Below are 23,170 nucleotides of genomic sequence, written 5' to 3'. Positions count from 1 at the left end.
GCCAGTTGCACGACTGCTATTCGCTGCAGTATGTGCTGTACATAGCCGTACGTACATATAACGTCTTAATCCAGCTATAAAAGCAAATCCCGGTTGGCAAATTTAAATTCTCATAATTATTTCCAATAGTTTTGAACTGACGATTTAACTAATCCTAAAAAATGTTTGAACACTCTTTCCTTTTTTTCGTTTCCGTTCTTGTTCTTGCTCCCATCGCAGCATCGCGCAGAAGCGCCGTCCAGGCACCCGACTGTTTTCTCACCATCAACGAATTCCAGCTGGGTGCAGAAAAATTCAAACGGGAATTTATTGAATTGTCAACCAACTGTCGTCCTCTTGATCTTTCACCTTTCGTGATCGTAATGTGGAAAGGCGCCAAGGACAAACCAGCCCGATTGTCCCACCGCATCCGCTTCACCCTGGACAGCAACTGTTCAGCTCTAAACCTTATGCAAACCTCCCTGGTCATCGGCACTCAAGATTTAGAAGCGAATTTATCCATTAAGACGGACACGTTATTCTGTCCATTCGATTTATTTAACGTCAGTACTGAATGGCCGAAAAACCAGCATTTCTGGATCGACAAGGGCTCATCCAGCATCAACGCCATCGTGGTGTATAAAAATGTCCCCGCGGAGAAACTCCAGGTCAACATCAGCATCAGCGAGGAGACCGCGTTCCGTTCGCACATCCAGGATGTGGTGTTCCTCACTAAAGACGGAACGGGACGTAGTCTGAAGGATTTTCTCCTTCCCGACTACGACGTGGCCAATGCGAATCAGAGCAACAAAGGGTACTATGTTCTGAAGGAGCAGAAATTACCCGGGAATCTTTCCGCGGATACACGAAAGAGTTTCAGTTTTTGTTGTAAGCCGGGACAAGGTCGGGAGGAGCGCAAGTGGCCGATGGGATTCAAATTCGGCAAGCCGTCACCGGGTGAAGAGAACGATTGTATCGGAGAGTACTGCTTTGATCCCAAAGGGAGCACATTTAACCTCAGCCTGTTTGATCGGTGTGTCAAGGCATCGGTGCATGAAAAGTTTCCGGACGGTAAAAATGGTAAGTTATTGACGAACATGAAAGTTCATGTTTAATTGTAATTTGCAGTACAATGGTTATCAATCTACAGTAGGGTAGCTAACACTGACATCAAAAAGGTGGTTGCCGGTATTGTGCATAGTTCACTACAGAATTTTGTATGTACGGGACAGTGCGAGCCACTGCGACATAACTCAAGCATCAGAAGGCGACAGCAGATTTGGACCATTTGGTTAATAGGAAACCCAGAGTATGTAAGGATTATTATAAAAATTTCTCCTGAATTTATTGTATGTAGCCAAAAGAATTCCGTTCGTAACAAACCCAAATTCTAACTATGTAGCCCAGCCTTGTGTGGGACCTACGAGGGCACGCATGAATACATTCGAAGTTTTTGATCAACATAATATGATATGTCTGACACAGAATTATGTTACGTATTTGGCGTTTTTTTCGTTTGTGATTGCGAATTGCATGGTTTTTCCATAGTCCACGCCGTTGCGTGCATGTACACTGTCATATTGTCTGCAGTCAGTGCATGAATACTACTCGTATAACAGGACCGTCAGGATATCACTGCAGATCACTATCACCATATTAGACTACACTGCAGTGTCTTCGCAGATACCGTACCTAGGTGTAGTTTGGTAATGATATTAATTAATTTGGTAATGATATTAATTTGGTAATGATATTAATAGATATCTAACCGTGATATCAGAAGACTCCAAGGAAATCTTCGCTCTCTTGTGCAGCGCCCTAAATTATTACTAACAACAATTAAAATATGTACTACCGTATCAGAACAGTCCTGTTATCCTAGATCCGAACAATGCAGCCGATCGGCTAAATCATGTTATGTTTACTTAAATCCAGGCCGATAAAAGAATGCTCTGCAAGCTGCTGTCCGTTTAATTTTAATGAAGTGGCCCGTGGAAGTATTTGACCGAATTCTTACCTTAGTGCGAAGTACGAATACGAAGACGATGGACTACAGAAATTTTAATTAACCCAGGAAAACCGGGTACTAGAAGGGATGGGACTACAGTTTTGAAAATTGGCAGTCTGGGACACAAAAATTCAATTAAGAGAAAAACATTTTTTTCAAAATTTTATCGACCATAGGTCAAGCAGGAGATGACCATGTCGGATTGACACGCATGGTAACCATGTTGCACCGACATGTTATCCATTGCCGTTTACAACAGCTGATAGAAAAATCGCCCATAATGTGCCAATAGCTCAAACGATAGATCTCGACGAGTACTAAAGCAAGGACGCATTGTGATGGTCATCAAGCTGACCAGTGGTCAAGGAAAATTTGAAAACAAAGAATCACTCATGTGTACCAGTGCAGAAGTGCTGCTTCGATAATTCGCAACAGTTGGTCACTTTCGCTCTATGTTTTGGACAGTTGGTCATCGCCTTTATAGTGGACCACAATTCAAGTGACGTACACAGTTGAAATATTACTATATCCGGTTGCGCAACTAAACGGGATAGCTGGGATAAAGAGCAGGAAGCATGGTTGATATGGTTACCAGCGTTATAGACCGGTAGCCAATTCTTCCAAGTGTCGTCCTAGTGACCAGTTGCTTCGCAATATGGAAGTAGCGCGCGAAAGGTTCAGTAATGTTGTGCCAAGAAATGCCTATCACTTACTGTACAGGAAAACGATTTATTTTAGGCATTAATTGTCCAAAACTTGTGAGGGATGGCATGTACTTTGCATTGTCTCAGGCGCGCTACTGAATAGTGCCTAGACGCTGTCCATACTCAGCAACGCATTGTAAAATACTCCCTTCTGATGCAATCACCGTTTTGCACAGATCAGGGCTAAAGGTTACGAGCCAATCGACCGGAAGGTTCAAATGGCATGGTTAGTGCAAGGGCGGAAGTTCAGTTATCAGAATATCAATGCGAAATTAGGGTTTATTTACTTGTTACTGCAGTTGCACTCATTTGAAACTTGAAAAGAATAAATTATAAGGATTGGCATAAGACAATCAGTTAGCCAGGTTGCCGAATACCATCCGTATATATGGTAATAATAGGGTTCAAAGCACATTGAGATTCATCGGGCCATCTCCTGAGCATTAGCGTGACTTCAGCGCTATTGAGAAGTGCTGTTATAAAATTCGCTTAAATTCAGTTCACACTTATTTTAGAAGCGTTCAGTCAAAAACAATATTTTTCGTATTTCCGGTCAGTGTTGACCAGTGGTCACTTTGCTGACCACTATGCTCATGTCATTATATAAAGGTTTTTATGAGCTTTCTTTTGATTATTAGTGCTACCGTGTACGATTTTTCTATCAACTGATATAGAATTTTAAAGATTATTGATAAATTAGTTCCATGCCCAACCGTGTCAAACTCGACATGGTATTTTGAGTTGACCAGAAGTGACCAGCGGGTGCTTTTTCTCTGAACTTTGTTTCATTCTTCTACAAAGCTTGACAATAACTTCCTTTCTTATTTTTGTGGTAATTATCTGATGTGAAGGTTAGTGCAGAGACAAGCAGGACCTCAGGGAGCCCAGTTTGGTCAATTTTGACCACGTTTGGTCACCCTCCAGACTTCACGGACATGGTGCATCTAACGGTTACATAGTTTAAACTGTAGCCTAACATCACTTCTTTGAAATAAAACCATTTAAAGCAACCTATGACCACAACAACGGACTATAGAGAAGAAGTCCTCCACCATGTCGGTCTAACACGCATGGTGTGGAACGGGTTAAAGACCATACCATAGTGATAGATCACAGCCTACATACAGTACCTGTATAATACATTCAAATAAAATTATATTCGAACTCATGCATTGTATTAAAATACGTAAACCAGTCCTGTGCATGTTCTGATCTGGGTTTTAATTACAGTGTTTGAGGACTTTGTTAAAGAACATCCCGTAGCAGCCGGCGTTATAGCCGGTAGTGTGGTAGCGGCAATTATCGTGGCGATCGTTTTGGGCATCAGCTACCATCAGCGTCGAAGGTATATTGCCTTGTAATATTATATTTTTTGCACTAAAATCTACAAATTTAAATTCGATAACAAGTGCATGCAGACACCGTGCAGTCGATTATAAATCTGGACAACATTAACCATGCATGCATAGGTTATTGCGCGCAGTGCACGCTGTACGTTGTCAGCTTTCCATAGCGCCAGTTTTTTTTATTTGACAGTGAATGTCAGTATTTGTGCACTCTGTCCTATAAAAGCTGAAACTTACGTTAATTATTTTTTCCTACTCTAGAATTCAGGAGTTGCGGATTATTAAGCATCTATCTCGACAGCGTTCCATCAAACTGCGCACCGCATCTGATGACAGTATCGACGGAAATGTGGCCTTTGACAGAAATGATCGTAAATGAGCTTTTGGCAGAGGACCTTGTGATTAGTTCTGATATTGCTGTTAATTCTGCGCGATCCCGTGGTTGAAGTTTGCTGGTGCCAGATATGTTATTTTGCAGTTAACTCGGAAAGGAATAGTGGAAAACTTGGAATGTAAAACGTGTGTATTGTACATGTGTGCTTTCGTTATTGTTATGTTTTGCTAACTTTTGTGAAAAATGTTTAAGTCACAGGAAAACAGTATTTTTTGTGCATTTTGTTCATTGTTACCGCCTATTGTATTATATGTGTCTGTATCATATTTTATATACTCTTTGTATTTTTAATTATACTGTTTATATACACTTTCATCGCATGGGCCATATGTTTACAATTGTGCACACGCACTTACTGTATTTTGTGTGTTTCTGCAAAAATAAGAAAGTACATTGTATCGCTGTCTGCTTCCGCATTAACATGCCTAGCGGTAGCGTGCTTAACTTTTCTCACTTTTAACTTGCGTGTTAAGGCCTTAACTTATTATTATTAACAGAAAGCTTTAATAAACATACATAACATAATAAGACCGGTATATATGTACATTTTTGTATTATGTACAATTTAAAGCTGTGTAGGTTAGCACAGCGGTGTCAGCATCTGCAATATTAGAAGTATATTTCGGCTTCTTAATTATAAGCCACTCTCTGGAGAAATTTATGGCACTATGGAATTTCTAACTGCAAAAAAATTGGGAGTAATATAACAATTTTTATATCTGATATTCTGAAAACAAATATCTGCATTCTCGTGCGATGATTTCATTTGGATAACAGGCAAAATAATTGCCATCTTAGCTATCTTGATAACAATACCGTGAGATTGGTCAACGAGACCTTATAGACTTCTACATTCCTATGTAAAACGCCAAACGATAGTGTATACAAAACAGGACCCTCTATGGGGCCTATTTGGCAATTTTGTATAATTTATTTTCTTAATTAATTTAACTAACTTTATTAAATAATGAATTAATTAACAACAAGTCAACTGTTAATTAATAAACAGAAACTAAATGAAATATTTCATTTAATGTTCAAGTAGTGTATAATATTATCTTCTGCTGATTCTTACCGTGAGCAAACGGAACACGCCGAGCAGGCGGGGGCCTACTATGGGGCCTATTTGGCAACTTTGTATAATGTATTTTCTTAGTTAATTTAATTAACTTTATTACATAATGAATTAAGTAACAACGAGTCCACTGTTAACTAATAAACAGAAACTAACTGAAATATTACAATTAACGTTCAAGTAGTGTATATTATTATACTCCGCTGATTCTGACCGAGCCGAGCCGTGTATATTATTATACTCCGCTGATTCGCCCGCCTGCTCGGCGATTCCTGCTGCCTGTGTGGTATCGCTTGAATGTTGCGCTGTGTATGAGTCATTCGTCTGTTCTGTTGTTGGTTAGTTTGAATTTGGTCTGGATACAAAACAGGACCCTATGTTTAATAATATACTATACCCTCTACCCTCTAACAGATTATAATATACTATACCTCGGCGTGTTCCGTTTGCTCACGGTCAGAATCAGCAGAAGATAATATTATGCACTACTTGAACATTAAATGAAATATTTCATTTAGTTTCTGTTTATTAATTAACAGTTGACTTGTTGTTAATTAATTCATTATTTAATAAAGTTAGTTAAATTAATTAAGAAAATAAATTATACAAAATTGCCAAATAGGCCCCATAGAGGGTCCTGATTTGTATACACTAAATCCTGTTTGCCACCGTACAGCGAGTATATTTTGAAACTCACTATAATGGAACGAGGTGTCAATATTGGATTAGACGACTCACGGTTACATAAACCGGCTAAAAATCCATACATCACAATTTTGAACGCGAATCTTTGACAGGTCACTGGCAGCATGTGGAACACACGCGTCTTATAAACAACACCACGAAATCCGTTCCTCGTGCGCCCGAACCATTTCAGAAATACTAACACTCGCAAAAAACTTTCCTGAAGTTTTTATCTTACAGAGTGTACTTTACTGCGTGCTGCACCGGGTCATATTTAAGATTTAATTAAATTCAAATCTGTTTACCAAATACGTGCAATATGAGTGCGTCATCGCTTCCTAACCGGTAAAACGCTGAGTAGAGTGTTTTTCCCGGGTGGTATTTGCACATGCAAGAATTTTCTAAATTCAGCTACCTGACGCAGACGTGTCGGTAGAACGGTTCCAATGTCCAAACATACCGAATATCCATCGAACTTGAAATTCTCTTCTTCATCCATCTGATCCACGGCGTTATTACAACATCCTTGGTTATAATCCTCTCCGGCGCTATTACATCATGACCAGACCGATTCTCATAATACTATTCCTCGTGTCCTTTGCCGGGAGTATTTCCGGCCAGAGAGATCGCAGCCCCGACTATGACCTTTTAGCCGAAGAATTTCTCCGGGAAAACCATAATTCCTTAGCAGAAAATCGATTTTCCCGCGACGATGACCACAGTGGTGGACATGTGGAGCATCGTGATCATGACATCCCGTCGACGGTAGAGAGCCTGGTGGATACGGACGAGGATACGCCGACCACGCCCACATCAGTACCATACTGGGTGGCGTTGTTTAACACCACGTTCCAGTACCAGCGTAATCACGAAGCGTTCGACGCGTTGACCACTGAACACACCACAACGGATGGGGACGACGAAGTAGAAAACATTAACATCGAGGATAACGATGATGACGTAACCATTACCGCCGTGACCAATCCGATTATTGGGATAACGGAGGATGTTACCATTGATACCGATGGCGTTACCGAGACGGTCACGCATGTTACCACCGATACTGATGATGAGGTGGATGATACCACCACGGAAAGGACGGTCAGCGTGGAAGTGCCGGTGAATGTGGCGGAATCGGACCATGCACCCTTGACCGTCAAGGTGGTTCTCACCATTCACAATCATTCGGAAACTGCCACGACAACAGACAGTATCACTGACGCGGGAACAACAGAAACCGACGATTTAAGTGATGTAACAACGACGGTGGAAGCGGAAACGACGACGGATGACGATGATGATGATTCTACTACGACTGCGGAATCGGTACTGGACGATGCGGTGATGATCAATGACACGCTGTTCGTCAATGTTACCGAGGCGGAAAACGTAACGGAGCCGGGACTGGAGAGCGATAATGCCACTGATGCCACGGTATTTTACAATGCGACAGTTGTGGTGAGAATGCGAATTCATATTACACAAAAGTAAAGACTTAATTAGTGTAACTAGTTATAGAAGTACACGTGTTGATTAATGTAGGTAATTCTAAATATGCCCGGTTAACGTTATCGTTTTTAACATTTACGTTACGTTTTCTTTAAATTTACAATTCGCGCCATCAAAACGTCAGCGCCCATATCAATCAATAGTTAACATATTTCTAGTGGAAACTAAAGTGCGCCATAATTCATGACTTGGATATTCGTACAATGTGGTACAAATTACGTGAAACATAAAGAGATGTTTAACAGCGGCAATAATTATTGTATTCTTGGAGATATCGGCCAATCTGACGATGAATATTTCCCTCGTTAATGCGACGGACGACATTTTGGACGACGCAGTGACGGTAGTGCCTAAGGGAAGCGAAACAACGGAGACAACTACAGATGAGCCGGAAACTAGTACGACAGAGGAGACGGCTGCTACCGAAGCGCCCCCGACACCGGAAATAGTTTATTCGACAATAGTTTTGATACCCACAACTGCACAGCCAGAATGGATAACGACGTCGGATGATCAGGAAGAAGAAGGTAAAATTTTACTTGACGATTGCGCAACATATACCATTTCATTTTTTTATTACAACCATATTCGTTGTCTAAGGATTTATTAACTTAATTGAACTTGCAATTTGTGTGATGGCTTTAAAATTAGAAACGCCAGTATTGGCTACGTAGGATTTCATAACTGACGTCATCTGCAAGTTTGTACGATATCACTACTTCTATTTTCATTCATGATTGTTTTCTGTGAATCACAGAGCCAACAGAGCATCCGCTGCTGGTGTTTGAACGAGTCATTCATGCGTACAGGTACGCACTATTTTCTTTACGTCTACTGCCGCCAAACTCGGACAAATTAAACCTTCTGTATGTTTTTCTTGACAGCTTAATTATATTTGCACTGGCCCTTATTTTTATCGTCATACTATGCTGTATGTATGGAGCATGCTGTTCGGAAACGTAAGTACCGTATAATGATTAAAACTTTCTGCCATGTGTTGATGAAATACTTATTAAAAAATACACAATAAAAATAAAATAAAATAAATAATTTGTTAATTATTACATGCAGATTTTTCTACTTACTTATACATGGGTTCAAGTTATGTCGTGTGCAGTTTAATTTTCATACTTCTTAACCTAAGTACATAATTAATTTTAAATTGTTTAATGAAGTGCAATTAAGAAAATCAAATCAATGATTTGATATTATATAATTTCTATATAAACTTACGTGCATATGCTTGTGCAGTGCTTACTCGTATAGAAATAATAATCAGAAGTCTATAGTGCATACATAAAAATACTCGTACGTTATTTTCCCCAGCGCTTATGACAGTTTATGTTGTCAGCGGACGCGTGATGGAATCGCGAGAAGTTCGAATTAACAAAAACTATCCTCTGGATGACCAGTTGAAAGGTCGTTCCTTGAAAGGTGCCGATGAGCCGCTGCTGACACAAATATAGCGCCGTGTGATTGCTGCGTTACTCGTAAATGGTCTCTCAAGATGTTGATGGAACTGAAGATGTTGCCAAAAATGACTGTGAATGGATTCTATGCCAAGTTAGCTATTTTCGCTGAATGGAAAGTTATACTACTATTGCATTTAGACGAAAATAGAACCACGAGACTGCAAAATAATTTAAATGCATGAACGTAACTTAAAAGCTGATGGATACTCACAAAATGGAAAATGTTTAATTTTTCGCTGTATTAATTTGTCAGGGATGGATCCGAATTCTAGATAGCTCACGAACATGCAACAGTTCGCAGAGATCGGGAGAATATTTGTTGCATACTTATTGCTCTACATGACGTAGAACTATTATAATTGTAGCCTTTGATGGTCGTAGTACATCGCAATAAAGTCGTCATACTTGTTTGCTTGATTTGCACAGTATGGTGGGAAAATTTTATCCGCAAGGGCTACCCTGGCCAGTTCAGGTCACAAGAACGGCCTAAATTGACCTGATCGAGGACGGTGCGTTGCTGGGATGACGTACTTGCTGTCAGTGTTAATTCGATGGTTTTGGGAACGGTTTTCTTTACGTTCGGGAGGTGCTCAATTTATCTCCTAATTTCGCTCAACGAAGTTTCCATCCAATCGGTATCGGAGAAAAGCAATCAAAACTGCAACACAATACCTACAAAAACACAACAGTCGCAAATAAATGTAATGATTATAGTCTGTATTCATCCGTCCTAGGCTTGTAGTAATATATATACTTCGTACTCTTACTTCTATGTACTCTCGCTATCGTGAGCGAATATCTATACTTGTCAGTTGTCACCAAACTTCGCACAGTTGTCGGAGAAACACCGGACAGTTGGATGGCCATCCCACCTTATTGGCGAGTGCAGCCGTGCAGCGAACGTGCTTAATGTTTTATTCCGTATTTCTTACTTTATTGTTAGTGCGGCATTCTTAACAATAATAAGTTGAAGCATCAACAATTCGGTATTACTGTAGCTCATACGAACTGCCGGTATAAGTACTACTCCGAGGTACGTAATAATATGTACCATAATAATGATAATATCTATATATGTATCTATATATAGATATAATAATTATTATGTATTGTACACCCCTGTACATCCAGACGATCTTTGGAGTTCGAACTTGACTGACGACGTTGGTGTTATCGGAAGCCATGTTTTCCCGGACATTTAACCGCAAAACAACAGTTTCTGACCTTTGAGTTCAGTTGCTTTTCCTGCTACCATGTAACCATGGTACGCTCGCCTTGCATGCCTTTGCGCACCGCTCTTTGCCGTCCCTGGTTGTTACAGTTACCGTGAACATGCAGATCGCAGATACCGTACTTGTACAAACTGCACCGGTTACGGCTTGTGCGAATTAAAACTGCTCGTTTACACTTGCAGATTGTTATCAGATTATCAGATCTTCACTCGCACTCACACACACAGTAGTGACAGTACTGACTGGCAGACAGAAGATTAAAAACGCGTCGACGCGTGTAATCTGCCGCTACCGTTCTTGCCTTGTTATTTCCAACTGGCATGCACGCATCATTCTTCGGACGACGTTCAACCCTTTTTCCGTTTCCGCGATATCAGATGAAAAATAGCCGGTCTCAATCTGTCTGTGCATAATCCATTGTTGCAGTTTTATAATTGGCCTATGTGACTCTTTTCACCATGCATCTTAAGGTGATCGTATTGTTTATTGTCCTATTATTTGGAAGTATCAGTTGTCAGGATGAACCAGCAGCACCAGATCCAGCAGATCCTGCCGTGGACGAGACATCACCCGATCCAGTAGATGAAGCTTCTCCGACCGATACATCAACCAGCCCGTCTGCTGTGGATGATGCGACAACAGGTGATACTGTGGCACCAGTCCCAGCTGTCCCTGAAGAAACAACTGTATCGTCAGCGGTGGATGCAACGGACAGCACACCTGATGCGGCGGGAAGCGCGACTGATGCTTCAGCTGGTGTACTGGATCCTGGTGCGTCGTCCACGGCCGCGGCTGCTGATGCAGTCACGCCGGGTGAAGAAACTGTTCCGCCGGCGCCTCTTATAACGGACGACGCTGCAGCTTCCACGAGTGGGCCTGGGGAAATTGACCAGACCACCGGTAGCCCGGTGGTGGATCCAAATACAGATAGCAGCCCCACCGATATACCACCCGTGGCTGATAATTCTACCGATCCTTCTTTACTGTTTCCTGTGCTTTCTACGTTTGATCCAGCAGCAGGAGGTATGTAGGTGCAACGTCTGTTCTGATACGTATTAACTGTAGTGTTCATGGGTCCCTATTCAAATAATCAAGTAGAATTAATTCATGATCTCCACAATCGGTATTGAGAATTTCTTCCTGATATAGGCACTATGACTTCATTTTATACACGAATTTAAATTTAACGGACTTAAATTTTGTATTTTAACAGTACAGCATAGATGTAACACCGAGTCAAAGTCAAAGTTTGAAGCGACCAAAAACATTTTTTAAAACTATTTACGCTTTAACCATTTGTATTTTTTGTGATGAATTTACTGAGCCAGCAACAGCACAAAAGACCAATGAATTACACACTGGGACGCCTAAGAAAATTTGCTTCTGGTTACAATTAGAGAATGCAGTTTCATGAGAGGAAACCGAAAATCGATGCATCTAACTGCAGTTAACATAAATTATAACACGGAATCTGCTCACCCTACATACTCGTACTTCTTTCTGTAGAGCGTAGATTTTATCTATGTAGTATAATACAGATATATCGAATATATTGTAGTAATTTGAGGTTGTAATTAGTGTATAATTATTTGCACTAAAAAAATGTTTACGTCGTATTTAGCGTTATCTTTAGGACTGAGATGAAACATGCGAATACAGGATACAAACTTTTTATTTACTCTGTAGTCCGCAATGATGATTTAAAGATATCTTGGAGATGAATTGTTTAAGCATTCGTAACCGGAAACTGACTGGCACTGTAATAGCAATCAACAGGAGCCGATAATATCAGCGTGCACACATCTGTAAACGCTGCATTTTTGCTTTGCTATTGTACGTCAATGCACATACGGTCTAGTACTCGTACTGTACGGTATGTCTGTATTATCAAAGCATTGGGACCGTGCATACTATTCGTTTTTTGGTACTTCTAATGAAAAGAAAATTAAAATAATTCTTGTAGAAGCCATTAACCGCCAGTTAAATTATTTTCCTTAGTGCGCTGAGCAAAGCTACACAGTCAAAAACAGCGAAGTTCTTTTTGAGTTACGAACTGGTCGAAAACTGTTAAACCGGAAATGCAATTGCACGGAAACTTCTCAGCATAAACTGCAGCTGAGTTAAAATTAAATGCAAATACGTAGAGTTACGTGCTGTAAAAAATGTAGAGTATGTTTGTAAAATCTGAGGTCATAGCTGCCGATTGCAACAGTTGGAAGTACAATTGTATTACAGTGTTCTTCTTATACAATTATAGGAGAGGAGATCACTACATCCACGGAAGACATCACTACATCCACCGAAACGTCTTCCACCACTTCCGAAGAGCCACTGGTTGTACCGGTAGTTGTACCACCCCAATCAAACATGCCGCTCAGCCCGGATCCACGACCGATAAGTTTGACATCGCCCGGTTCGGCCACTGCAGCTCCTGGTATGGATACCCATTCATTCAAGGATTACACAATTATTTAAATTGACAACGCTTTTCGTTGTTATAATATTTTTGCTGGCATTTTACCGGTAATTTTTTATAACATTATCTTAGCTAGCTGCTTTGTAATTTATGCGTAAATTACCTTTTTTTAAAATTTCTAACGCAGCATTTGCAATAAATTTTCCGAAAAAAATCACAGTACATTTGTAATGATTGCCAATTGCCATGACATTGGTACCTGTTTTTGCAGCCAGAAATGTCGAAAGCGAATGGTCATGGAGGAAGGGTGGATTATTAGTTGCAGGGATTATACTTTTGATTGCCATCATCATCGGCTATGTTTACGCGTGCTGTTGCATAAAGTAAGTGGAAAATTTTGCACTTTGCGGTTTAGACTTCAGAGCTTGTTAACATAATATGCTTCTTCCATCGCGAATTGTGCACTTGTGATACAAATAATGAAAGGTTTTGTTACCTTCTACAGTACGTGATAATAGTTAGCATGGTTTTAAATCATCGATCATGTAACCTTATGGCACAGTGTATTACAAAGTCACTGAGCAGTGTAGAATGCACAAAAACTAGGTGCACAAAAACTCATCATTTCGTGTTCTTGAGAGTTCTAAAACAATTTTCAATTTTATTTATGCATGCGAATAAAGTATAATGGCTATTTCACAATTTTTGCATTAAAAAATTCGGTAGTCTTTTCATTAATTGTATCGAGCTGAAAACTGAGGAATTCAACTTTTTTGCAATGTCCTTGTTGTATTAAAGTTGTTTTCTTGACCAGAGATGGACCGGCTGCACGGCGCTTCTCACGTACTGACGTGGAACATGGCACTCTCGATACCGTACCGATCGTGAAACCGATCGACAGCTTGACAAAGTCCAACAAATACGTCGATGAGATGATAACCAACGCCAGTTATCACTACCAGGAGACGCGGCGGGAAAACACGGTGGCCGCCAGAAAAGGTGATCCTGCAACGCCCAATAACAGTATCATCGCACCCGGTGAGGTCTCTTCCGTGGAAAACCAGAACTCCAAATACGCCAATGTAAGGGTGACAGAGAATTTATGGGGATCGCAGCAGGAGAAAAAAAATTTTTCATGTCCTTAATGTGAAGAAAACAGTTTCCACCGTTTTTTTATACCGGACAATGGCTCTTTTACGTTTACTTTACTTCTTAATAGCAGTTAGCAAAAAAACATCTGAAACAAAGAAATTATGTAGTATGCGTAATATTTGTTGTCACGTCTGAGTTCCCCCTGCTTTGCCTTATAATTTTAAATAAAAACTATTTCGAACAGCAATTGCGACAGAGCCAAAAGCCGGCAAAAGTTTCAACTAAAAAATCCGATAAACAGTTAACATATGACCACTATTTTTAGAAACCCGGTAAACCGACAGCCCTTTCCATCCCCATCGGCACACCGATCAATTCCCCCGCCGCCCCCGTCACCGGGCCCACCACCCATTTCAAATATGCCTCGATGCCCCGCTCCACGGATAAATCCTACGTGCACACCGCCCCCAGTCCGTGGGACCGCCGTCTGGACGTGCCCAGCGGCCCTATCACCTCCCGCGACGTCATTAACGCCTCCCGCGTCAACAACGCCGTAATCACGGTGGCTGCCGCCGGATCCGCTCCGCTCAAAATTACGGACGGCGACCGCCCGGTGCTGCGGGGTGGGACTCTCCCGGGGACCCCGCCCATCCGCAGTCCCACTTACCGGACCACACTGCTCTTGACGCCGGTGCATAACCGGGACCCGAATGATCCCGTACTGCCGCCCGGCGAGGAACTGTCGTACCGGCAGTACGTGGAACAGGTCAAGGGCCCTAACAGTGATTTCGCACAGTACTCACCCGAGTACAATCGGGATTTGGCGGAGCTGGAGCGGAGGAACGCCGAATCGCAGTTATGAACAAAACCAGTGGTTGATTGTAATCGGTTTCGTTGAAATGTTTTTGGCCCGTATAAGATGGAAAATCTACCATTATCCTATAAAAAAAGTTACGTTTTCGGCTCTTTTGATTTGAGTGTGGCCGTTTGTGTCTGTTATTGTTGCTATGTTGTTTAAGTGCAACAACTGATGTACACGTAGTCATACATTCGTAATTTTTATTTTGAAAAATTTTTTTGTTTTTCGAGGTAGATCGGGAATATAGCTAATAAAAATTATTCATACCGGGAGTGCTGAGATTCATTTATAAGGCGTAGAAATAGTGGCTAGTGTTTACTCTTAATTAATGTACTGCATGTCTTTATTATAAGTACAGATATAAGGCCGTGAAGCGTGAATCGAAGCTCAGATGTGGGCGTTTTACATCCCAGTCCGCTTGAAAACTGTTCTCAGAACAGTAACATTTTACAAGTTGTCAAGTTAAAAGGGTAAATGTTGTTAGTTGTTATTGTCTGTATATTTGGCAACGAATTCCGGTGGAACATGTAATGAGTACAAACTCCATGAGAGGCAAACCGCATGTTTGCCTTTAGTCCGGAGACCGGCGTTCATATTAAATTATTAACCGGAAACATGCCATGCAGCTCATATTGTAATAACTCACTAGACACTTGCTCTTTCAGACGTCGAAAGGTCTTGCTGCCGTACAACCTGAACGTTCGATCTTCAATCAGAAATGCGGAAATGCTGAGTTGAATACAACGAACTGTTCGCTTACCCCACCATTTCCTATGCCGACAGTTCGATCGTTTTTCTAATATAGTTCCGGATTTGCATAATATTACTGCAAATGCTTTTAATGGGCAACAGCCAATCCACATATCGGTATGCTTCCGCAGGTTTACACTAATTAAAATGATTAAATTGAATAGCAGTTACTGCAAATTGAATAGCAGCATACGCTTAAGTAAGTCCTGCTGACGTCGATCCCTAATTACACAAGTTCTGTTGTGCGAAATACACACGTATCTGTACAGAGGGTGATTTCGCAATATGCTTCCAGTTTCTTTATGAATTTATTGCAATCATCTCCATGCATATTTTATTTCTAAAACGTTATGCATGAAGGCCCTTTGTAGCTATCATCTCAAATTAATTTTAAGAAATAGGGATCAGTTCAGAATACAGCGGGATTTTGCGAAACCGACAAGGGTCTGTGCACAACACTAATTAAATCACAAAACGTTGTTCGATGCTTTCCACTAAAAATTTGCTGAAAAATCGCCATCACTCCGTAATCTATCGGTGTCAGGTTTATTAAACTTTTAGATGATATGGCTTTCAGAAAATATCTGGCTTCCTGAGATTCGAGCCATCAGTACGTTTTATCAGCCCTGTGAACTGGAAGATTGACACCTGGACCGCTTCCCCGTGTTCCTCGCCGGGCTACAGATCCAGATTGTCTTTTTTGGAAAACTTTTAAGCCACTTACTAGTACAGAAATCTCCGGGCGTTTTTACCCTGGGAGGGACTAAATGCAGTGATGCACTGCATTTTTATCCCGGTAAATAATTCCGGAAAACAAACATCATTCGTTTTCATTTTTTTTCCAAATTTCGATTTTTTGTTTTTACGATACTTAAAAAAATGGCAACACGGGATTTCGTATCTCCCGCCCGAGTAAAAAAGGTACATCCGCGCCTCACCGATTGCGATGATCTATGTCAAATTTCAAATGCTAAGGAAACTGGCAAATAGAATTCTTCGTTAAAAATTTGTTCCAGTTTGGAAAACTGGGCGTTCCGCTTTAAAATCACATCTGACTTCTGAGTGTCACTTTCTTCGTTCTTAGAATTCGATCAATGTTGAATCATCAAGCACATATTAAAATATTTTCAAGCGACAAGAATGAAAGGAAAGAACAAGGGAGAAAACTACTTCGATGTTTCGTTCGTGCTGGAAGCATATTGCGACATCACCCTCTGTATTTAGTTTGTTGCCAGTTTACGGATCCATGCATGCATAGTCCGAATTCCGAAATACAAATACTTCGTATGCTGAATAATACAATAAATACTTCGTATTAATGCTGCATAGCGTTCAGCAGGCGTACGAGGAGGATTATAGTTGAGTCGGTAGCGCATAGCTGCTGCGAGTTAAACTGAACACCAGTTCCGTAAGCTATTGACGTAACAGTCAACCGTGGATGGTTGCGTTTCCAACAGTTGAACAACAGTCAGCCGTGGGGGGTTGCCTTGTTAACTTACCAACCGCAGCTATTGGCGTGTGCAACCATCCACGGTTGGCTGTTACGCCAACAGCTTACCGAAATGGTGTTCAGTTTAACTCGCAGCAGCTATGCGCTACCGACTCAACTATAATCCTCCTCGTACAGAAAACAACGTAAAAATTGTTGTATTTGTTACTCGATTTGTTACTCGTATTATACCAATAATAATAGAGTATAATACTGCATGTATTTTATAATAAACCAAATTGATGGCAGTCAGCAGACGTAGTCTCGATCTTAAAGTCACTCAAGAGTAGCCATTCAGACTGTGTGTACTGTACGAGTACTGTAAAACAATCAAACCTGTAAGAGGTTTCTGACTTCATAAGAACTATAAATACGTATTCACCTAAAATTAAACCGAACCATAAATTAAGTAACCACGGGCCCGAAAATAGAATGATGAGGTCGAGAAAGATGGCAACTACTGTATGTATTCATTCACTGATTATATATGCAGCGAGAAGTTGTAAACGGAGTTTGAAGTCAAATTCATCAGCTTTTTAATTGTCACAATCAGGTATGTACTAGTACGGTTCGTACGAAGTTCACCAACAGGTTCAAAAGCCATTTAGAATAAAAGCAGCCCGCTAGGAGCGCATTGTACATCATGCGCAGTGCGCACACATGCTGCACTGATGCGCGCAGTTGTTTTCAGCAGCACAACAAGGAACGAGATCTTGCGCGAATAAACATGTTGAAATCTAGCCGAAAGCAGGAAAGCTTCGATCACTTGAGTTTGAGCTTCTTCCCATTTTTGTGAACGATTTTGGTGTTTTTCAAATTTTTTTGCTTCATTATCGTCAGTTTTCATAGCAGCTTTTAAGAAGTACTGAGTATTTCACTATTTCTTGTAAATCTCCTTCAGTGCAGTCAATGGTATGCGCTCTTTAGGAAGCCCGTAATGTCAACCAGAATCATTATCGGCTTTTAATCAACGACTATCGGAACACTATCAGGTGATTATCAGCGTTTGCGGTTACTGAATTTTGAGCGTTTCGAGAATTGCTTGTCGCAGTTTGCACTTTGCAGACTGCAGTCACAACAGATCTGGTTTGCTCGATTTTTTCTCTTTCGGGAAATACCGGAGATTCGTTTCCAGCTCGAGACATTTATACAAACCATGGCATTTGCGGCGGGCGAACCGGAGCTAAGTGAAGGCTGCATTCGGGTAAGCGTAGATGCTGCCTTATAATGAGGACGGAATGTTTTTTTACTTTCTCATCTGTCAGAAAGGGAGAGAAAAATGAAAATCATCCAAGACAGAAGAACTGAACTGCTAATAATTTATCTCACTGCTTACCCTCAATTATTTATTAGACAATGAAATCTTTCTGTGTGGTAATAAAAACTCTTACTTCACTGCTGGTTTAATTCGCAGAAATGATTCGTATCTTATACTTGTTTTCGATCTCTGTAGGCCATTCTGAACGGTGTGGACATTCATGAACCTCGAGTGCAGCTACTGGTACGTACTACGTGAAAAATTGGTAATAATTGAGTATTTCACTATTTCTTGTAAATCTCCTTCAGTGCAGTCAATGGTATGCGCTCTTTAGGAAGCCCGTAATGTCAACCAGAATCATTATCGGCTTTTAATCAACGACTATCGGAACACTTATTCCTGTAAGGAAGTCGTGTATTTCGTTAGAAGTTGCAGTTCGTTTGAAACTTTAGAAACTTGCAGTCGTCATGTTGGCCACCCAACTGAATCACCTCGTGGACAACAACACCTTGACGCCATATTCTGTCATCATTATGAAGAAATACGTCGTGAATAACCGGGAAAATAAGTCAGTTTCTTGGAGTTTTTGGGGAGAGGGTTAATTTTCAAAATGTATTAATCTGCGCATTTTGTAGGAGTCTCATTATCCTGTTGGAAGTAAAAGTTGCCGTTCCAGGCGATCAGATTGGCCGAAAACTCGGCTCTCCTGTTTCCTTGGGGGACAATGGGATGCCAACTGGAGCAGCCAGGGCAAATCCTAACGCTCATGCAGGCAATCCAGCCGGTGCGATTTTTCTCATATTTGAGCGTATAAACTAGGGTTATGTGATTGTTAGATTGGTAATTATCGTGCTAATTTGGGATTTGTAGTTGCGCCGGCTGCATTACGTCCGCCTGTTCCACAACAGGGGCTCCCGAATCCAGCTACTTTCAGCAGCTCTTCATTCCAGAGCCCTTCAAAACAGCCTGCTCCGTTTCCAGGCGGACCAGCTGCGAAACGTCGTATGTCGAACAATGTTCGATGCACTCTACAGGCTTCGAATAATCATGTTATTTTTACTTTTTTCAGCAAATCTGGGCTCACCATCCAAGGGGAATAACAGTTCTGGTGCGGGAAACGTCCCAGTGTCGGCAGCGTATAATTCCGGCGGATCCTTCCAAGCACAGCAACCGACAATGCCACCATTGGGATCCGCATCGCTCCCGCAAAACGATACCCAGAATATCCACCCGATTTCGGCACTGAACCCTTACAACAGCGCGTAAGTGGTGCGGTTTCATAAAATCCGGTACGTATGACTATAAAAGGCTGTTATTCAACTGTGGTGTGGTTTTAGTTGGGCTATTAGAGCTAAAGTGATGAGTAAAGATTCCATTCGGTTTTGGAACAAGCCCAATTCTCAGGGTAAAGTGTTCAGTGTTCTGGTGACCGACGGGGAAAGCGAAATAAAAATATCTGGATTCAATAACGAAGTCGATCGGTTTTACGACGTGTTTGAAGTGGGCAAGGTGCGGTCATTCAGTCTGTTTTCGTCTAATCCGTACGTCCTCCTCACTGCTTGATTTTGATACTATTTGCATTTCTAACAGACTTATTATATCAAAAATGGATTGGTTAAAAACGCCGATCCGAAATACAGCCGTGGCCGGATGTATGACATCAATCTTGAGCCGGAAAGTATTGTTGAAGAGTGTTCGGAAGATGCGGGACTCGTTAAAATTCGCTACAACTTTGTTCCCTTTTATTCTTTGCTAACACTCAGCAAAGATGCGAACATCGGTTTGTTTTGTTATTTCGCTAATTTCAGTACTTGTAAACGTAGTTGCGCGAGTGCACAGGTAATATGTTGCAGATGTTATTGGAGTTTGTTCATCGGCTGGAGAACTCTTTCAAGGAAAAAATCGCCAAAGTGGGCGAGATTTTACGAAGCGAGATTTGGATATCATAGATGACACCAGTACTTGCGTGCGTGTCACGTTGTGGGGGCCTCAGGTAAGGACCAGTTATTGATATGTTACTGGGATTTATAAGCGTCATCTCATTAATTTGGAGCCACATACAGCCTTTTCATTCTGCGTATAGATATGAGCTATTGAGCTGCTCCAAATCGGTTGTGTAGTTCACCGGTTGGCTAAATCCATTAATTCAGTTCTGCCGTGTGAACATGGTTAACGATGTAGTTCCGGTGCTTCTCTTTCACATAGGCGGAAAAGTACGAGAAGAACGTGGTGCTAAATAAGGTGGTGGCCATACACGGCTGCCGGTTAGCGGAACTGAACGGTACTCGTAGCTTGTCTACCTCGTTCGACGCAATAGTGGAAGTGGATCCCGACATTCCGGAAGGTCACAAACTGCGTGGGTGGTACGATAGCGGTGGCTGCAATGTCGCTACGCAGGCACTCATGGGCACAGGAATGTCCGGGAATTTCGGTATGTAGTTTGTAGCTCGTACAAACCACTTTCTGTTTCGGTAAATGTGGCATAATGTTCACATTTTTATTGATTAAAATATCATGCATGGCCTATGGTAAGATCAAAAGTGTTTATCGGTATTTGTATGGCTGCTTCCAGGATCAGGATCAACCCCTTTTAAGTGCTTCTGGCAGATAGAAGCCGAAGGGTTGGGTAACGGGGATAAAGCGGATTTTTTCATGATACGTGCTGTTATTATGAAGGCCTTTGCACGTGATAACACCTTGTACCGAGCCTGTGTCAACAGCGGCTGCAGTAAGAAGGTTACGGACCAGGGTAACGGGACATTCCGCTGCGAAAAGTGCAACACCGAAAACGACAGTTTTGTCTGGCGGTTGATGTTAACAGTAAGGATATTTGGTTTACTGCTTAATAGCTATTGGGATAACTAATTTTGTTCATATCAACATACGGTAGTATGTTGGCACTTTTCAGGTTCAAGTGGCAGATTGCACTGGTAGTGCCTATGCTACGGTATTTCAAGAGAATGCCGAAAAAGTTCTGCAGCAGGACGCTCAATCACTCGGCGAAATGAAAACCCAGGACGCCACGGTGTTTGAAAAGGCCATTAATAACTGCCAGTTCCAAGCATTCATGTTCAAGATGAAGGTGAAAACAGAAAGCTACAACGTAAGTTTTGCTGTAAATTGTGATTGCTGTAGGTTTGGTACTTCCCTGTACTTCTTTGTTTTTGTACTTCCATTTGTTTCTCAATGTTTCTGTTTATCTAACGTTGGAAATATGGCTGTTAAATTGTTACTTACCGCTGGTGATTGACTGTGATTTTACAGTTTTTTACACCGAAACTGGGTAAACAGCCAGATGATATTTTTATATCAGTGCTGACCTGCCACTTTTGTGATTGCAGGACGAATGGCGACGAAAGTACACCGTTATCACGGCTGAGCCACTGAATTTCGCAGCCGAAACAAAACGGCTACAGGAAACGCTGGTCCAAATGGGAATTGCGTGAACTGTGATTGATCTTCTCATCGGATTATTTTCTTTCGTGCAGTATACCGTGAGCGGTTTCAATAATACAGCAAATAACAGTTGGTTGTCCCATGTCATATTTTGACTTTTTAATACTCTATCGTATTTTGTTTATTATCATCAGTGTGATCTTCCAGCAAGCGCAGATCGGCAAATGTACACGTCTTTCCTCGTTTTTGAATGTCCAGGTTTAATATACATAATCTGTTTTTTCGTACTATTTATCTTCGTACTATTGTTGTACTATTTCTGTCAGTCCTTGTGTAGAAGAGAGTTATATCAAGCGGTTCGGAATATGCCGACCGTTGCTGATTGTTATAAAAAATCTATTCAGTGTTGTTCACGGTTGGGCTTTTGGTTTTCTTAATACAAGGTAGCCTCGCGCATCCGCGCTCGGCACTTAAGTACTGGATAGTGGTGGCTTTGTTTTGGAAAGGTCATTATAGATATATAAAGGCTGACATTTGAACTGTCTGAGGTTCTGACAATTTTACTTTTTCACGTTCTGAAGTTCTGATATTCTGACGTTCTAACGTTATGATGTTATAACGTCCTAACGTTTTGACGTTCTGGCATTGTTACGTTCTGACGTTCGAACGTTCTAATGTTCGGACGTTCTAATGTTCTGATGTTCTTACTTTATGACGTTCTGACGTTCAAACGTTCTGACGTTCGAACGTTCTGACGTTCTAATGTTCTGATGTTCTGACGTTCGGACGTTCTAATGTTCTGATGTTCTTACTTTATGACGTTCTGACGTTCAAATGTTCTGACGTTGTTACGTTCTGACGTTGTTACGTTCTGACGTTGTTACGCTCTGACGTTCTGACGATCTGACGCTCTGACGTTCTTAACGTCCTAACGTTTTGACGTTCTGACGTTGTTACGTTCTGACGTTGTTACGCTCTGACGTTCTGACGCTCTGACGTTCTAATGTTCTGACGTTCTAACGTTTTGACGTTCTGACGTTGTTACGTTCTGACGTTTTCACGCTCTGACGTTCTAACGTCCTAACGTTTTGACGTTGGTTCGAACGTTCTGACGTCTAATGTTCTGATGTTCTAACGTTCTAACGTCCTAACGTTTTGACGTTCTGACATTGTTACGTTCTGACGAACGTTTTGACGTTCTTACGTTTTGAATTTCTGACGTTTTAACGCTCTGAAATACATAATTATGGACTTTTGCATGACGTAATGTACATATTTTACCTAAAGAGCAAGTATTTTTATGCATCCGCTATAATCTCCGTGGTTACAGTCATTATGTTAATCGTAAGTACTTTTTATTGCTGTGCAGTGAATACTTTTTCGACTGCTCTTTACGTTCCTATACTTAAGACCTGGTGAAACCATCTTCTGACCGCTGGTTATTAAAAACAAACAAAAATCTATTGGCACACCTATGGAAAATATGGAATTTGTTAAGACCAAGCTG

The 23,170-nt window shown here is 41.2% G+C and overlaps 4 protein-coding genes across 10 annotated transcripts; all 4 read left to right on the top strand.

Annotated features, from left to right (window-relative positions):
- The first annotated feature begins 19 nt into the window (after positions 1-19).
- LOC129599461 (uncharacterized) lies at positions 20-4,826 on the top strand. 2 transcript variants are annotated; one of them, XM_055497698.1, is made up of 3 exons: positions 20-1,059; positions 3,922-4,036; positions 4,299-4,826. In XM_055497698.1, exons 1-3 carry the CDS (start codon positions 162-164, stop codon positions 4,414-4,416), a joined length of 1,131 nt encoding a protein of 376 aa, XP_055353673.1. In that variant the 5' UTR covers positions 20-161; the 3' UTR covers positions 4,417-4,826. The 2 variants fall into 2 exon arrangements, with proteins under 2 accessions (XP_055353673.1, XP_055353674.1); XM_055497699.1 differs by lacking the exon at positions 3,922-4,036.
- Positions 4,827-6,589: 1,763 nt separating this feature from the next.
- On the top strand, positions 6,590-9,566 carry LOC129599454 (uncharacterized). Its single transcript, XM_055497681.1, has 5 exons — positions 6,590-7,648; positions 7,971-8,226; positions 8,457-8,508; positions 8,584-8,658; positions 9,051-9,566. The coding sequence occupies exons 1-5, from the start codon at positions 6,749-6,751 to the stop codon at positions 9,163-9,165; spliced, it is 1,398 nt and encodes a 465-aa protein (XP_055353656.1). The 5' UTR covers positions 6,590-6,748; the 3' UTR covers positions 9,166-9,566.
- Positions 9,567-10,630: 1,064 nt separating this feature from the next.
- On the top strand, positions 10,631-15,042 carry LOC129599453 (mucin-5AC-like). Its single transcript, XM_055497680.1, has 5 exons — positions 10,631-11,426; positions 12,661-12,837; positions 13,091-13,202; positions 13,634-13,901; positions 14,237-15,042. Exons 1-5 carry the CDS (start codon positions 10,862-10,864, stop codon positions 14,771-14,773), a joined length of 1,659 nt encoding a protein of 552 aa, XP_055353655.1. The 5' UTR covers positions 10,631-10,861; the 3' UTR covers positions 14,774-15,042.
- Positions 15,043-17,773: 2,731 nt separating this feature from the next.
- LOC129599456 (replication protein A 70 kDa DNA-binding subunit-like) lies at positions 17,774-22,038 on the top strand. Of its 6 annotated transcripts, none has more exons than XM_055497687.1 (15): positions 17,774-18,001; positions 18,082-18,213; positions 18,463-18,510; positions 18,602-18,668; positions 18,730-18,835; positions 18,903-19,051; positions 19,138-19,269; positions 19,337-19,529; positions 19,605-19,776; positions 19,858-20,047; positions 20,121-20,260; positions 20,473-20,698; positions 20,840-21,087; positions 21,158-21,370; positions 21,609-22,038. In XM_055497687.1, the coding sequence occupies exons 2-15, from the start codon at positions 18,166-18,168 to the stop codon at positions 21,711-21,713; spliced, it is 2,037 nt and encodes a 678-aa protein (XP_055353662.1). In that variant the 5' UTR covers positions 17,774-18,001; positions 18,082-18,165; the 3' UTR covers positions 21,714-22,038. The 6 variants fall into 6 exon arrangements, with proteins under 6 accessions (XP_055353662.1, XP_055353659.1, XP_055353660.1 ...); XM_055497684.1 differs by having other exon boundaries at positions 18,075-18,213; XM_055497685.1 differs by having other exon boundaries at positions 18,061-18,213.
- Positions 22,039-23,170: the final 1,132 nt, after the last annotated feature.

The sequence above is a fragment of the Paramacrobiotus metropolitanus genome, unplaced genomic scaffold, assembly GCF_019649055.1.
Source record: "Paramacrobiotus metropolitanus isolate TYO unplaced genomic scaffold, Prichtersi_v1.0 Parri_scaffold0000146, whole genome shotgun sequence".
Taxonomy (NCBI): domain Eukaryota; kingdom Metazoa; phylum Tardigrada; class Eutardigrada; order Parachela; family Macrobiotidae; genus Paramacrobiotus; species Paramacrobiotus metropolitanus.
The sequence above is the reverse complement of the archived record's forward strand: the minus strand, read 5'-3'. Positions and strand labels throughout refer to the sequence as shown.

Excerpts from the sequence above, each read along its gene's own strand:
- LOC129599461 (XM_055497698.1), top strand. The coding sequence starts at position 162 with ATGTTTGAACACTCTTTCCTTTTTTTCGTTTCCGTTCTTGTTCTTGCT. Across the intron at positions 1,060-3,921 it reads GTTTCCGGACGGTAAAAATG|TGTTTGAGGACTTTGTTAAA; the intron begins GTAAGTTATTGA and ends TTTTAATTACAG. Across the intron at positions 4,037-4,298 it reads AGCTACCATCAGCGTCGAAG|AATTCAGGAGTTGCGGATTA; the intron begins GTATATTGCCTT and ends TTCCTACTCTAG.
- LOC129599454 (XM_055497681.1), top strand. The coding sequence starts at position 6,749 with ATGACCAGACCGATTCTCATAATACTATTCCTCGTGTCCTTTGCCGGG. Across the intron at positions 7,649-7,970 it reads TTTACAATGCGACAGTTGTG|ATATCGGCCAATCTGACGAT; the intron begins GTGAGAATGCGA and ends GTATTCTTGGAG. Across the intron at positions 8,509-8,583 it reads CGAGTCATTCATGCGTACAG|CTTAATTATATTTGCACTGG; the intron begins GTACGCACTATT and ends TTTTCTTGACAG.
- LOC129599453 (XM_055497680.1), top strand. The coding sequence starts at position 10,862 with ATGCATCTTAAGGTGATCGTATTGTTTATTGTCCTATTATTTGGAAGT. Across the intron at positions 11,427-12,660 it reads GTTTGATCCAGCAGCAGGAG|GAGAGGAGATCACTACATCC; the intron begins GTATGTAGGTGC and ends ATACAATTATAG. Across the intron at positions 13,902-14,236 it reads AGAACTCCAAATACGCCAAT|AAACCCGGTAAACCGACAGC; the intron begins GTAAGGGTGACA and ends CACTATTTTTAG.
- LOC129599456 (XM_055497687.1), top strand. The coding sequence starts at position 18,166 with ATGGCATTTGCGGCGGGCGAACCGGAGCTAAGTGAAGGCTGCATTCGG. Across the intron at positions 18,511-18,601 it reads AACCTCGAGTGCAGCTACTG|GAAGCCCGTAATGTCAACCA; the intron begins GTACGTACTACG and ends TGCGCTCTTTAG. Across the intron at positions 18,836-18,902 it reads GTGAATAACCGGGAAAATAA|GAGTCTCATTATCCTGTTGG; the intron begins GTCAGTTTCTTG and ends CGCATTTTGTAG.